The 16,193-nt window shown below is 41.4% G+C and overlaps 1 protein-coding gene across 1 annotated transcript in view; it reads right to left on the reverse strand.

Moving 5' to 3' along the window:
- The window catches only part of LOC103520987 (glucose dehydrogenase [FAD, quinone]-like), an 18,157-nt gene extending 2,530 nt beyond the window's left edge, over nucleotides 1-15,627 (reverse strand). The window contains exons 1-10 of the mRNA XM_008486089.3: nucleotides 15,285-15,627; nucleotides 14,397-14,567; nucleotides 13,439-13,658; nucleotides 12,925-13,000; nucleotides 12,525-12,596; nucleotides 11,978-12,169; nucleotides 10,174-10,243; nucleotides 8,344-8,579; nucleotides 7,317-7,705; nucleotides 2,892-2,962 (exon numbers count right to left, since the gene is read on the reverse strand). Of these exons, the coding sequence (XP_008484311.2) occupies nucleotides 2,892-2,962; nucleotides 7,317-7,705; nucleotides 8,344-8,579; nucleotides 10,174-10,243; nucleotides 11,978-12,169; nucleotides 12,525-12,596; nucleotides 12,925-13,000; nucleotides 13,439-13,658; nucleotides 14,397-14,567; nucleotides 15,285-15,471 (1,684 nt within the window). The 5' untranslated portion in view covers nucleotides 15,472-15,627. The remainder of the gene's footprint in view (nucleotides 1-2,891; nucleotides 2,963-7,316; nucleotides 7,706-8,343; nucleotides 8,580-10,173; nucleotides 10,244-11,977; nucleotides 12,170-12,524; nucleotides 12,597-12,924; nucleotides 13,001-13,438; nucleotides 13,659-14,396; nucleotides 14,568-15,284) is intronic.
- Nucleotides 15,628-16,193: the final 566 nt, after the last annotated feature.

Consider the following 16,193-nt stretch of genomic DNA (forward strand, 5'->3'; position numbering starts at 1 on the left):
AAATTGATGGTAAAAAAATTACATAATTGTGGATGGATGGATCTCCGACCAAAACAACAACTTAACTGGTTAGAGAACAGCCTTCTAAAGAGGCCAATCAGATTGATAAGAAAGAACGGCTGTAGGTATATCCTGTAAGAAGTAATATAACGAATCAAGTAAACTGCATCGGAGGGGGGTCGATGGTCTCCCTAGTTCCTTCTAGCCAATATTACCCCATTGGCCGTCTTCCGAACCCCAGCTCCCACCATTACTGAGGACCTGTGCTTTTCTTCTGGAACCACGAGAAACTCTTTGTAACCATCCAGCTAGCCAAGCTGTATACCCCTATATCCAAACTTGTATTGTGACTTGTGCCCTGGTAGTCATCTCTCCATACTCAGATATCCATGCCAGTTCCTGCGCGGGATCGTCTACGGACCGCAATTTTTACTATTTACCACCATCATAAGAGATACCTATTCTTTGCTATAGTCAAGATTACAATAAGCAGATTGAACCTACGTTTTTAAATTTATTAGACTACATCCTTTTGGGTTCGGCGGTCTTTCTCTCCCAATGTCCCAGGCCATGGTATTATTTTCCCGCGGCCTCCCCAACCAAGTGGTGTAGGATTTGGCTTAAGTGTCAAGTGTTTTTACCCCTACAAGAGGGTACCATCTTTGGAAGTTGTATCGGTCTTCGAAAGATCAATCTCGCTTTTAGAATAGAATAATGTTCCGTGGCAGGGTTATTTTTTTTTTTTTTTTCGCTCTGTGGGTCCTTTGGAGTTGGGGTGCAACTCAAATCCCTCCGTGAGGACAAAATTTTTATGAGTTAGCTTTTTTGCTCTATAAGTAGCGGACCAGTTGCCGGCCATTTACCCCCAGTTGTAAAAAAAAGAATAGTGAAAAATTTTGGGGAAATTTGGGATTGCCCACAAGGGGAAGCCACTTCATGATCATGTCCTCTGTCGGACTGTTCCCACAAAGGTTGGGGGTGGAAAAAAAGCCTCTTAAAACCTTTACCAACAAAGAATTTCTTTGGGATTTTGGGATACTTGAAAATCTTGGTCACCTTGGTTTTTTACTCTGCCCCCGAGCGTTTCAGAACTGTTTCGGGAAACCCCATTTGTTCCCAGGGGGAACCCACTTTTTAAATTATCCCCCGATACGGAGAAAATCCTTATCCGTAAATTTGGCCCAATTTGGCTTACCTTCTGCGGTTTTCTTCCATTCTTTTTTTCTATAGTGTCTTCCTAGAAATTTCCCTTAAAAAATTTTCCCCCCCACCTGCCTTTTTTTGCACCCTTCCAGACTTAAAAGAAATCCTTAAATTTTTAATTGTATTTCCCACAGTCCTTGGGCCAATTTTTTCAGAAGTTTTCTAATTTTTCCCGGGAGGGAGTTGGCTCTTTTCTTTTCTTTGTAAAATCTTCACTGTCTTATTTTTAAAACCCCTTGCCATGTCCGATTCCGATAATAAATCAAGCCAACCCTTTCTAAATTTCCTCATTACTATATTACATTAGGGAAGATAAATAGAGAGGTTGAAAAAATACATTAAACATTCTCCCTAAACAAATTTGACGGGCCTTGCCGTATAATAAATTAACATTTTTCTTTTCTTTCTCTTTTCTCTTTTTTTTTTTTTTTTTTTTTTTCCAATTTTCCCCTAAAGGCAAATTCGGATTTCTTGCGGAATGGGGAAAAACCGCACAATACTTTAGTTACCCTGTAACGAAAAGGGGGACAGAATCGGATGTTTTTTAAAACTTAGTTCCCAAGGGATTTTGGAAAATTAGCGGGGGATTTCTTCTTGGTCATTTTCTGAATGATGATCTCTCTCCAAACCCTGCTCACTTTTTTGGAATCTTTATTTAATTCCTGCCACCAGACTGGCGCGATTCTTCCCGCCTAAAAAGGCTCCACAGTGGCAAAAATTGTAAGTACATCCGTTCTTATGTATTAGTTTTTTTCAGTAAATGTCCCTTATTCTCTTGGAGGCCAAAATGTCAGGTTTTTAAAAACATCAGGGTTTTTTAAAAAAGCCCATCATACGTTTTTTGCAAGGGTAGGATTTCATGCTTTTTTTTTTGGGGGCAATCCCTCTTTAATTCCTCTAGCTTCAGGCTTGTCCAACCCGCGGCCCGGGGCCCTCATGCGGCCCGCGAGCCATTTTCAATTTTGCGGCCGCAAAGGCCGCCCCCTGAAAAAATGCACGAAAAAGAGAAAATAACAGTAAATAAACTAAATAAAAATTAATTAATGCAATGAAAATTTTCAAATTTTTAATAAAATTTAAATCCACTTACTCTAACAAATTTCATACTTACGTTTCTCAATTCTCGGCTCCGCTTTAAATCAAAGTTTTGAAGAAATAAATCATTCAGTGTTTTCCACACCAGTTTTATTTTTACCCCAGCATGCCAGAATCCAAAAAGCCATACCTTCTGTACTGCGTCCTATGGTTCGTTGTCACTTTTGAACTCGCCAGGCGAGAAGAATCATTCAAGTGAATGGGTAAAGCCCTTGTGAAAAAGTGTTGCCATTGAAATGGGCAAAATCATTTGGAGACTCGAAAATGGTAAAAAATTTTTCGCGACTGTAGCCCTCTTCATCAAACTGTTCAAGGCGGAGTAAAAGCTCGAATAGTTGATATGGGTTGCCAAGTTTGAAAAGACGAACTCTTGCTTTTCATAAGTTTTCATAATAAAATAAAATTATATTATAATTACATTACAGCAGGCCATCCCCCCCCCGTGAGTTGAGTTTTTGCGGCCCGCCAACTCTCTACCTTGGTCTCTTGCGGCCCTCGGGTGCCCTAAGGTTGGACAACCCTGCTCTAGCTGAACTGTAGGATGGCTGAAGACCTAAGACTTGGACTTTTACGTCACATATTGCACGTCGCACGGCAATTCTCAGAAATCTCCAAAGCGTTCTGAGAATTATCCATGGAGTTCTCAGAATTTCTATTGTTTTGCCTTGGGAAGATATCGGATGCAAGTACGCAATGGATGCTCTGAGAGGGGGATGTCCACTTTGCCTCCTGACAGGGAGTTCCCAGGAGTTACAAGGTACATCTCCTCTACTAGAGGTACATCAGTAGATCCTCGATTAATTCAACTTCCACTATTTAAACTCAAATCAATCAAATCAAAATCAAATAAAGTTGTGAAAAAGCTTTGCTTTACCCCAAAGAATTTGAGATTTGATTATTTCAACTCCAAAATCTATTTTTTAGCTAGTCCTTCCTTTATTATTACAATAGTACAATAGTAATAATTAAGGAGCGCGGTAGCGCTCCGCCCCGCCAAGTCAAGAAAGGGCTATTGTATTCGCTTCGGTGTCTGTGTGTCTGTTCCCATAGAAGGACTTATTCAAACCTGGTTTTTCTTCTCTCTTTCAAAGGATGTTCTATCTTATCAGAGGAAAAGATCATAGAAAGTGATCATTTCAACCTCGATCATATTTCAACTACCCCTGGTCCCAATTAGTTGAAATAATCGAGAATTCACTGTACTACAGACTTCTCTATTGGTAATCGGAGATGTACATCAACCGCTCCCAAACTTTTCTCTACACGGTCCTTTTTTTTAACACTCCTTTACTTTACTGTATTTCATGTGATCTTTCTGGGGGTCTTGAAGTTCTTCACCGACTTCCTAGGGGGCCGCGGACCCCAGTTTCGGAATCACTGATGTACATCTTTACGTACGTATACGATTCTGTTACATAACATAATTGACATCCGATGTACGTCCAACCAAGGGGGATTTTTCCTCTTCGAATTTATCGATTCTTCTTCAGACGTGACAGTTTTACTTACAGGAAAAAAACTGGAAGTTCCAATCGAACAAAATTTATTGGATGCGTTGGTCTTCGAATAGGTACTACAGGATGAGCCATTATTTCTACATTGTTCCGAAATCAAGTTTTTAATCAACCTAAGGATTCTCATTATTAGTTATTAGCCATAATGACCTCGTATATTCACCTATCAATGAACAGCGGAAGACCCCTGTCTTGACGGACATACCAATTGCAATGTTGTATTAAAAATCAAAGTACTATAACTCGTATTCTCATACGAGTTATAGTACTTTGATTGCATAATTACTTAAATTCAAACGTGATAGGTACCTATATCAAGTTCAATTTCCCGCCCGGGGCGGATTTTATCCTGAACGAATAATGTTCGTTCTTGGAACGCCTGGCTTTCTCCTTTCCTGTCTTCCTTCTCTTCGGTCTCGGGACGACAAGACCTTAGCAGTTACAGTTCCCTCTATCAAACCTCTTGGGGGAAAAAACCTCGAGGAAAAACTTTGAAAACGTGTGATCGTTCGTACAAATTGTTTATCAAGTATCTATGTTGTATTGTAGTATGTATCAGTGTACCTATTGTACAAAAACATGTTTTCAAATTAATGTTCTATTTTTTATTCAGACGTTCTCTTTGCGTTGACGCACATTGAAAATTTTCCTTGTTCTGATGTTCTTCAATTAATGCATATGAATTAATTATTAATTTAAATATAATTTATAGAACAAAGTTCTAATTCTGCATTTTCATGCCCATCACAATCGCCATAATCCCTCTCTCTGTACCACCAACTTGACCAACTGCATCAGATAGATTGCTTTTTTTTTGATGTCCGGATACCAGGACATCCAGACCCTCTAAAACTCAACTTTTCCCTCGTCCCGTTTGGGCCCTGGAACCAGATGTATTGGACATTACCCAGGACAGGTAGATTGTTAATTGTTATTAGTATTGTTATTTCTTGCTCTGCAATTTCTTTACTAAATTTGCGGTCCTCTAGAGTTAATTATAAGTTTTATAAGCTACATGGGCCGAAATCTAAAGTCTTTGGAAATTTGAACTGTTCTTGAAACTATGTTTCTTGAAACCATGTTTCTTGAAACTATGTTTGAATATGAATTAATTATTAAAGTCAGCTCCCATGGCGCAGTGGTCATAGCTCTCGCCTTGCACGCGGGAGTCTCGGGTTCGATTGCCGGGCGGGGACAAAAATTTTAATTATTCAAACTGTCAATTTTCGTGACTGTGGGTGTGTGGGGCCAACTCAGCCTCGTGAGGAAAATGAGCAGCTAATGGTGAATGGTCTAAATGTGCCATTAGCGAAAACAGTGCCAGCATTGCAGGTAAAATTAGTATGGGATAAATAAATGGTTAAGTTTGGAAAATCCTGTGGTGCTGCTATGGGCACTAAAGTTGTGACGGGCTCAAATGAGCTTAACACAAAGAAACATTACATACATTACATTTAATTAGTTATTAATTTAAATATAATTTATAGAACCGTTTGAAACTAAGTTAACTAAGGCCTTGAACAGCGGCCAAACCGTCAATTTCTTGAAACCGGTCCCATTATTATTACGATAGTAATAAAAAAAGGTATAGTGGATGGGCTATTGCATTCGCTTTGGTGTCTGTGTGTCTGTTCTTATAGAACGACTTATCTAAACCTGGTCGACCCATATATCAAATTAAAGGTCTTTTTACCAGGAACACGAAAATGGTCTTTTTTACCAGGAACAAATTTTGTCCAGAAAACCATAAAGCCAAACAAAATCAAATTACCAACTAATTTGATTTGGTAATTTGATTATTAGAATTATGAGATAATTTGACTGTGGGAGATTTCGGCTATAGGGTACAATGTAGGTATGCGTAAACTCTTCATCAGATTAAAGTACTTAAAAAAGATCTGAGCGGACAGCAGAACGACAAACGCCAGGCTATAGGTTCCATTTAGATATTTGGTTTTGAGACGAATCGTGTTATGCGACGAATCGTCTTATGGAAAAGGTCACCTCAGGCAGTTTGAGACGGATCGTGGTACACCCAACTTTACACATTTCTTGACGAACCCCTGAGGTCAGTGTACCTACCCCAAATTAGATTAATCGCTGGAGGGTTACTGTACCTAGTAGCAATGTGAAATAGAAAATCGTCGAACTCACGTTCGTTCAAAATTAATGATTTGTTTTCTTTGGAGATTTCTTCTATGATGAATGGTCTTATGAACATCATTTATCATCAGATCACCACCTTTACATTTAACAAGCCAAACTGCCCACTGCCGGCCATAACTGTGTTGTCCATTGGCCATTAAAAGCACCTCATTATGTGTTAATAGCTTGTAATTAGCAGATAATCTTCTACAATGCCTATCACCTTGACTTGTATCCAGAACAATAGTGGAAGCTTACGTGCGTAAACCCAGTTGTGATGACTGGGTCCTTACTGAATCCATTTAGCCATAAGGGCCAAACTTCTTTTCTTCGTTGGATCTTGCTGAGTTTTAACCGCTTCTAACTCCGGACCGGTAGTGAGTAAATATGTCTTCCGACGAAACTCCTTTTGGGAAACTGATCACTGGAAAATTTACCACGGCTCCAGTCAGTATCTATTGGAGCTGTGGTCAATTTTTCAACGTTCAGTTTCTCAAAAGGAGAATTGCCAGCCTAGTTAGCTCAGTTGGTAGCGCGTCTGCCTTGTAGGCGCTAGGCCGCGGGTTCGATTCCCGCCCGGGGCGGATTTTATCCTGATGGGATAATGTTCGTTCTCGGAATGGCTGGCTTTCTCCTATCCTGTCTTCCTTCTCTCTTCGATTTCGGGACGATAAGACCATAGCAGTTACAGTTCCCTCTGTCAAACCTCTTTAAAAAAAAGGAGAATTCACCTGTAGGCACCCTTCCAGATACCAATAATGCAAACCGTTGCTTAGCTTGAGTGAACTGTTGAGAATTGGTGTATTCAACGTCCAACAACTTCTAATAGGTACAGTCATATCTACGTATATAAGTTTAGTGTTCTTGACATTGCCTTTCACAACCATTTATGAACGCCTTGTGATTATTTAGATATGCAATGTGCAACGCGTTTAACTCGTTTATTTTATGCGAAAAATACGAGGATATCATTGTTCATGTTAACTGTAGCGAAATTACTGAAAAGTGGCGTCCATAGATCTTTCAAGTTGTCGTTAATAGAAAACGTCTAAAGGTGTGTCCAAACATAGTCGACCGGCCGTCGCATTGCGTCGATCCACGTCGATTTAAAATAAATTCACATCTTAACTGTAGCGAAATTACTGAAAAGTGGCGTCCATAGATCTTTCAAGTTGTCGCTAATAGAAAACGTCTAAAGGTGTGTCCAAACATAGTCGACCGGCCGTCGCATTGCGTCGATCCACGTCGATTCAAAATAAATTCACATCGATCGACAGCCGTCGACTATGTGTGGAGTTGTGGACACACCTCAATATTTTGATCAATTTCGCTCATCGTCCCCCTCCCATTGGGTGTCACCGGCCCACGCGCCTTATCTTCTTGTACTCGTAATGACTCTGGTGGTACTTCCCACTGAGCCAATCCTGCTTGATCAAATCCGCGCCCTTCTCCCCGATCATAATCGTCGGCGCGTTCGTATTCCCGCTCACAATGGTCGGCATAATACTCGCGTCTATCACCCGAAGATTGCCGATCCCGTGTACGCGGAGCCGAGGATCCACGACGGCTTCCGAGTCCGTCTCGGGTCCCATCTTGCACGTACCGACCGGATGGTAGATTGTCATGGAGAAGTGACGGATGGCGCATTCCCAATAGGCGTCCGTATTGAAGCGGTATTTAGCGCAGCCGGGAATGGGTCGCGTGTGCAGACGGGAGTTGAATTGACGGAACGGACGGGCGTTGTTGACCTGCAGAGAAAAGTAAAGTGTAAACCTTGGAGTGAAGGTAAGAGGTTCGATAGAGGGAACTGTCAAAGCTGTGTCCACACACAGTCGACCCTGTCGGTCGACGAGGTGAAGAGGTGAATCTATGTTGTCGAGGCAGTGTAAGGTTTCAGTCGACGGGGTCGCCTATGTGTGGACACAGCTTAACAACAAAAGTCTTATCGTCCCAAAATCGAAGAGAGAAGGAAAATAAGATAGGACCCAGCCGTTTCTAGAGCAAACCTTAGCTCTTTAGGATAAAGTTCACCCTAGGCGGGAATCAGGGCAGTATTTAGGGGCACGTCACTTTTTGGACTCTCGGCTTCTCCCCCCCCCCTCGACAAAATCCTGGATACGTCCCTGGCAGGAATCAAATCCGCAATTTAGTGCTTACAAGAGTTTTACTCCGCGCTTACCTGCAGCGCGAACTTGACTCCCTCCACTATGGTCGCTATGTCGAGGGGTTCGTCAAAGTAGTTCGGGTTGATTATCGGGTGCTGAAACGGACTCGAGGACTTGAGCCGGACTCTCGGCTTCCCCCCACTCGACAAAATCCTGGATACGTCCCTGGCAGGAATCAAATCCGCAACCTAGTGCCTACAAGAGTTTTATTCCGCGCTTACCTGCAGCGCGAACTTGACCCCCTCCACTATGGTCGCTATGTCGAGGGGTTCGTCAAAGTAGTTCGGGTTGATTATCGGGTGCTGAAACGGACTCGAGGACTTGAGCCGGATCCACCCCCGACTCCGGGGCCGCAAGAGGAGCGGCATGATGGTCCAGGAGTCCCTCTGGGAGATGGGGCGCCAGATTTGGTCGTAGTTGTAGTCCGTTATGCCGAGCACTTTGCGCACTTGAAGTCCTGTGGGTAGGGATGTAGGGAACGAAAAATAAATAAATAGTCTTCAGGAAATCGTCGGAACGGACCCCATTGTGGCAGCAGCATTCGTAGAGTTGGATAAGGAGGAGTGAAGTCGTCGAAAACGTTAGCAACAACAAAAACAACAACAGAAAATCGTGAAAGTTTTATCATTTCGGAGAAAATCGTCAAAATGCAAGTATTTTTGCAGGCACAGATTTTTGGAGAGAGAGAGAGAGAGAGAGAGAGAGAGAGAGAGAGAACTTCCGATTAAGAAAAAAAAACTACCAACGTTACGTGGTGTTCCCAAGCGGTCACCCATCCAAGTACTATCCACGCTCGACGTTGCTTAACTTCAGTGATCGGACGAGAACTCCCTTTGGGAAACTGCCCGCTGCTCCAAATGACCAAATCTCCTATGACTTTCCATTGGTCTTGTAGCATGCTACAATATTTCTAATCCCTTTTTCTTCCTCCTCTGTTTTTGTCAGCTATTAAGCTGACAAAAACCGGTTGGGTGGAAGAGCTCACAATGTGAGAATCCTGCCATTAAAGCCTTAAAAAAAAAAAAAATTGCTACATATTGTCTTAAGCATGGTTCACTATCACTTTCACTACAGCATGCTTTAAGTTGACTCGGTGTAATCGCGCCTTAAGACTCCCTTAAGTGCTGGCAGCTTACTTGCTGTTTTTGTTTGGCAAGTGAAGTTGGATACATTATATTTCATACCTGGGTAGGTACTTGGTACTTGGGTTCTTTCTTTTCACCTACATTAAATAGGTAATTAGGTACCTATGTACATAGCATCCGTGAATTCCATAGTAGATAATATCTACCTCACTACTAGTTTATCTTAATCACTTTGGTAATTCCACTGATAACAATACCACCTACCACCTCTGTGTATTTTGTTCATTAAAAAATTTGGTACCTTCCTCTCTCGCCAACGTTCATATCACGTTGAATACACCAGTTCTCGCCATAGACCGTGGTTAATCTATATACCTAGATAACCTTGTTGTTAGTGGATGTTGATGACTTGTAAGATACCCTTTTAGGGTTTGCACCACTTTATAAATTTTTACAAATAAATCATTCAAGATTGATTAGTTTCAGGAATTTAATCCTCGCCTTTTTCCGTGTTCAAACGGGGTCGGCGTTTTTCGCCGGCCTCTCAATCAGCCCCAGCTCAGCTCTAGGACCTAGGGTGATTGCTTTTTTGACAGATTTTACGAGTGATTGTGCTCTTCTCACTCAACCTTTGCTATTTCTTTAGCAAGGGAAATTTCAGGCTGGTATCCTCTGGCTACACAGATTTTACGAGTGACTGTGCTCTTCTCACTCAACCTTTGCTATTTCTTTAGCAAGGGAAATTTCAGGCTGGTATCCTCCCTGTTTAAAGTCCCCCAGCCAGACTAAGCTGGCCTCTTTTTTTTTACTGAAAGTTTTGTCCCTCCAAAATGTTGATGTAAAATAATAATAAAAAAAATCTGGTGTGAACATCACACGACTTTCTATCACGTTTGCGGAATACGTAAGTAAAAGTAAGAGTTTACTTACTTACCTATCCGGTTTCTAATGATAAGGCTTACTTACCCTGGTCGGAATTTATACTGGCCGGCGCCATATGGAACTGAATGTCCGGATAAAGGCCGGAGCTGTTAGTCTCGGATCACTCGTACATATTCAATCCTATTGACGATCACAAACGTACTGCCTTCAATGGCCTCTAAAATAACAGAGGAAGGAGATATGAGATATTAGAGAAAATCGATTTCGTCCTTCCTATATTATTACGATAGTAATAAAAAAAGGTATAGTGGACGGGCTATTGCATTCGCTTTAGTGTCTGTGTGTCTGTTCCCATAGAAAGACTTATCCAAACCTGGTCGACCCATATATCAAATTAAAGGTCTTTTTACCAGGAACACGAAAATGGTCTTTTTTACCAGGAACAAATTTTGTCCTGAAAGCCAAACAAAATCAAATTACCAACTAATTTGATTTGGTAATTTGATTATTAGAATTATGAGATAATTTGACTGTGGGAGATTTCGAAGATGTGCCTCTCCAAGGAAGAACCTTCAAAGATGAGATGCTAATTCCTTGACCTTAGTATTGTCAGAGTTCTGAATTATGTGTCTTCAAAGAATACTCGTATAATATACCTATTATCATTACAAAGACCCTCATTAGATTTCGCGTTTCAATAATTCATACTCCATTGTGGCTCCATCCTACACTATTTTAAAGGCGAAATATCTTTGAGGCAACACGTAAGTAGCATGCTAAATTGCCAATAATTCATACTCCATTGTGGCTCCATCCTACACTATTTTAAAGGCGAAATATCTTTGAGGCAACACGTAAGTAGCATGCTAAATTTCCAATAGTTCATACTCCATTGTGGCTCCATCCTACAGTATTTTAAAGGCGAAATATCTTTGAGGCAACACGTAAGTAGCATGCTAAATTGAAGATTCCTTCAAAACCATTTCAATCGAAGTTCAACATGGTAACATGCTTCAAAGATTTTGCATTGGATTGATATGAGGTGTATTTTTACTTTCTATTACTACAGTATAGCGGAGCTATACTAGTAATGAAAGTATTGCAATCGGTCCAAATTTTCAAAATCGGGTTTTTTTTTTTTTACCGCTTTCTTTTAAGTGGCAGGGTTCTCCTGGAGGAGCTCTTCTAGCCACCGATCTTAAAGTAGGATCACATTATCTGTCTAGATGCCAAATATTTGGACAACTATTTGTCCAAACAGTACCAAAGAGTCTGATATTTGAAAAATTGTGACAAGACCTTCTCGTAAATTTCTTAAGGTAGAAACACACTACCATCACGTCACGGCACGTGAAGTCATGGGAAGTCAGAAAGATGCAGTTCAAAGTTTTCCCATAATACTCGTATTGTAGACTAATTTCGTTCAGGACAGCCACACTACCATCACGTTACATCACGTCACGTGATAGTGTGGTTGTCCTGAACGAAATTACCTCCAATTCCTACAATATTATGGGACAACTTTGAACTACACCTTTCTGACTGAACAGTACCAAAGAGTCTGATATTTGAAAAATTGTGACAAGACCTTCTCGTTTAAGGTAGAAACACACTACCATCACGTCACGGCACGTGAAGTCATGGGGAGTCAGAAAGATGTAGTTCAAAGTTTTCCCATAATACTCGTATTGTAGACTAATTTCGTTCAGGACAGCCACACTACCATCACGTTAGATCACGTCACGTGATAGTGTGGTTGTCCTGAACGAAATGACCTCCAATTCCTACAATATTATGGGACAACTTTGAACTACACCTTTCTGACTCCCCATGACTTCACGTGACATGACGTGACGTGATGGTAGTCTACCTTTATACTCCCTCTTACCTCTCTCCTGGCCAGCACAGTTTGCTTGATCCCGTGCCGAATAAACTGAACGCCGTACGCTTTCTTCGTGGCGGGATTGACTAGGATTTTGGTAACGTGCGCGCGCATGGCTATGTGCAGGTTCTTTCTCTTCCGCACCGGACGCAGGAACGCTTTGGCCGTACTGCAGCGCGACCCGCGTCGGATTGTACCCTGGAACGTATAAGGTCAGAGAAACTTTACCTTCCCCGGTGACGTAGTGGTCATGACGCTCGCGAGATAAAAAGGATTCGTAAAGGACTAACCCAAAGATGGGTCAGCCTTTAAGGTACTTTTGGTACTCACAAGGCTGAGTTCATCCCGAACTCCAAGCAAAGAGCCGAAAAAACTTCAACCCCGCCGGGAATCAAACCCGGGACCTCCGGAGCGCAAGCCTAGATACCCACTCGGCCACGGCGGCCACAGTCTTCAGGTATATCTGGGTTTATAATTTACCTTTTACCTACGGTAAATTTAAAAAATAAATAAAGTCATATATTCAAATCAAATCAAATATCTGTGTTTATACCTGTGCCACCATGAATCCAGTCTGTTTCTCTCCATTGATGTCCCGGTTTTCGTACCCCAACTCTTGTCCCGCCTCGACATCATGCAAACCGTTGCTTAGCTTGAGTGAACTGTTGAGAATTGGTATATTCAACGTCCAACAACTTCTAATAGCTACAGTGATATCTACGTACATAAGTGTTCTTGACATTGCCTTTCACAACCATTTATGAACGCCTTGTGATTATTTAGATATGCAATGTGCAACGCGTTTAACTCGTTTATTTTATGCGATAAATACGAGGATATCATTGTTCATGTTAACTGTAGAGAAATTACTGAAAAGTGGCGTCCATAGATCTTTCAAGTTGTCGCTAATAGAAAACGTCTAAAGGTGTGTCCAAACATAGTCGACCGGCCGCCTCGACAAATGCCAGTACCAGGGGCGTCCGCCAGGGTGCCTCTTGCACGGTCAAATAACCTCCTTTCCCATGGTACCTGGGAAAATAAAAAAGAACAATATTACAATAAGATCTCGGGAAGCGACTGACACAAAGGATATCCCTCGCTATTCAGCGGGGAAACTCGGCAGCGGTCCTCATAGGCCCAATAAAATTTCCGTAGAGTTTACTTGAGTTTATCAAGAGCTGGTTAACAAATTTAAGAGAAAATGGACAAACCGATCCTATGAAAAGCAAAGCAATTCCTTGAGTACTAAGGAATTTGCAAGTAAGGAGATATCCTTGAAGCCTTGAACTTATGCTGGGATTTACTAACTCGGGATTGAGATAAAACGAGTACTTCCCTGTACTTATTACCCAGGTCAACCTCGGAGAACTCAATCCTGAGACAATCCACGGTGGTAAAACTCGACCCAAGTTTTTTTGCAAGTCAGAAGAGATCCTTTAAGGAGTTTCCCTATTGTGACGTACTCACCGGTTTTTGGCCAAGTACGGGTTTCGATTGTCCTCAGACTTCTTGAAGTATGGCAGCACATCGTCATAACCCCATCCCGGGTTGCCCAGGGACTCCCAGTGGTCATAATCAAACCGGTTGCCCCTCACGTACAGCATGTAGTTGAGAACGCTGGATCCACCCAGAACTTTGCCTCGGGGCCAGCTGCATCGGCCCTGATTGTAGCCGAGACAGGCCCGACCTGAAAGCGAATAGGAAATTTGTTAGTTAGGTATTGAATCCGGTTCGACAAATCATCGGCAGAACTTTCCCGGATTGCCACCAACAAGATAAGAATAGCCATGATGATCGCCAACATTCGGATCGGATAGGCACTCAAAGAGGAAGAATTGAATGTGTAATACCAGCCACGTATGTGGCAGGAAAAGTTTCCGAATTCAGTCTTCAGACCGTCTAAGAGACCTAGGTATTTTCCTTTCAGAAATGGAAACGATATTCCCTCCTCAAGATGGCGGATTTCCTACGGTTTAGTATAGGCACTACCACGCCAAAAGAGGGGACATGAGCTTCAGAAGAGGGGAAGTTGTCTCAGTGATTGAAAAGTTATATTTAACTTTGTATTGTTCGTTCTCGGAATGGCTGGCTTTCTCCTATCCTGTCTTACTTCTCTCTTCGATTTCGGGAAAATGAGACCTTAGGAGTTACAGTTCCCTCTGTCAAACCTCTTTAAAAAGAACTCAAAAAAAAGTAGGTACTTTTGACACCAGAGCAAAAGAGGGGACATGAGCTTCAGAAGAGGGGAAGTTGTCTCAGTGATTGAAAAGTTATATTTAACTTTGTATTGTTCGTTCTCGGAATGGCTGGCTTTCTCCTATCCTGTCTTACTTCTCTCTTAGATTTCGGGACGATAAGACCTTAGCAGTTACAGTTCCCTCTATCAAACCTCTTGAAAAAAAGAGTTGTATTTAACATTGCTTACCAGTGGGTTCAGTCTTATACTGCCAGTCAAACTTGGACAGTTGAAGCCAGGCGGCCAGGGATGGCACATCGGTCACTTCGTTCTCATCAGGCCCGGCCTCCAGGAGGAGAATACTCCAGTGGGCCACCTCGGAGAGACGACTGGCCACTACAGCGCCCGCTGAGCCGCCGCCTGGAAATTACAGAAATCATCAAATTATGGTGGATTTTTTTAGGGACTAAAAATTGGTTTTTAGTGGTCAAAAAAAGAGGAGTTTTAACACTTTTAACTCCTGTTTGGATCATTAAAAACTCCTTTTTGGATCATTGAAAATTCTCCCATTAGTGAAATCTCTGATCAAGTCATTGGCTCATTGGTGAAACCCACCATTAGTGAATTGAGTTTTTATCGCTGAAGATGCCTTTGCTGGCGAAACTGGCTCTCTTCTTATTATGCAGTAAATAATAAAATTATCTTTCGAGGAAAAGTGGAAAAGTACACAATTACACTCACAATACCTAAGCTCACTGGAAAATCTCCCCAATTTACCAATAACGAATGGATTGGAACATATGCCTTCAGGCACACTCCATTTGTCAAAGGTTTTAGGATTTCCTTGCCCTTGGGATCTATTTCGTCAGCCTCTCAATCAGCCTTAACTTGGGTGATTGCTTTGGGCTGACATTTGGTTTTGGCTACAAATTTTCGAGTGCCCTTCGCACTCAACCTTTGCTATTTTTTTAACAAGGGAAATTTAGGCTGGTCTACTCCCTGTTCAAAGTCCCCTAGCCAGACTAAGCTGATCGACTCCCTGTTTAACGTCCTCCAGCCTGACAAACTCTCACACACTCACAATACCCAAGTTCACTGGAAAATCACCCCAACGAATAACAATGTCCTCCAACTTACCAATAACAATGAAGTCGTACTCCCGATGTAACTGTTGTTGGTCGATCGGCCGATTTTCCGGATCGTACATGTCGTAATTATAGTAGGACAACCCCGCAATGAGAACTGGAACCAACCAAATACCCGTCCCTACAATAGTCAGTCCAGTTTTCAGAATTGTGCCAAAAGCGATCAGCGCAAAGATCATGTTGAGTCTGCTGTGGAATTCGGTGGTTATGTGGCCGCCAAATCCATTGGTTTGTCATGTTTTGCGGTTCATTAAAAGATGGCTGGTGGCATTTGGTTTGTTGCTTTCTGAATCGATTCTGTTGGCGGCCAATAACGAAATGTGCTCTGTCTCTGAATGTATCAATATTCCTTAAAACAACTCCTTTTTCCCGATTTTAACCTTATTTAGGTACTGTTTCAGGTTGTCTGATTGTTTTTGATATTTATTATGTACTTTGTCACGTAATACACTTTATTTATAAATGAAAATTACAGGAATGGTATTAAGCAGAACAGAACACTATGATATGTAATATTCCTTAAAACAGCTCCTTTTTCCCGATTTTAACCTTATTTAGGTACTGTTTCAGGTTGTCTAATTGTTTTTGATATTTATGTACTTTGTCACGATTTTTACAACATAATACACTTTATTTATAAATGAAAATTACAGGAATGGCGTTAAGCAAAACAGAACACTATGACTAGATTATAAATTGAACTTGGAATTTTAAAATTATTTAACTATAAAATGGTAACACTTATCAGGTTAGGTTGGTATCAAATATTCGAATCACGTTGACATTAAATTTTGATTAAATTTCTTGTGGTAATTAGTTTAAGTGATTAAAGCTTAAAACAGAGATAACAAATCGGGTAACTTTTGAGGACTAGATTATAGAATTTTGTAAAGTGGTTTCG

The sequence above is a fragment of the Diaphorina citri genome, unplaced genomic scaffold, assembly GCF_000475195.1.
Source record: "Diaphorina citri unplaced genomic scaffold, Diaci psyllid genome assembly version 1.1 scaffold4351, whole genome shotgun sequence".
NCBI classification, from domain to species: domain Eukaryota; kingdom Metazoa; phylum Arthropoda; class Insecta; order Hemiptera; family Psyllidae; genus Diaphorina; species Diaphorina citri.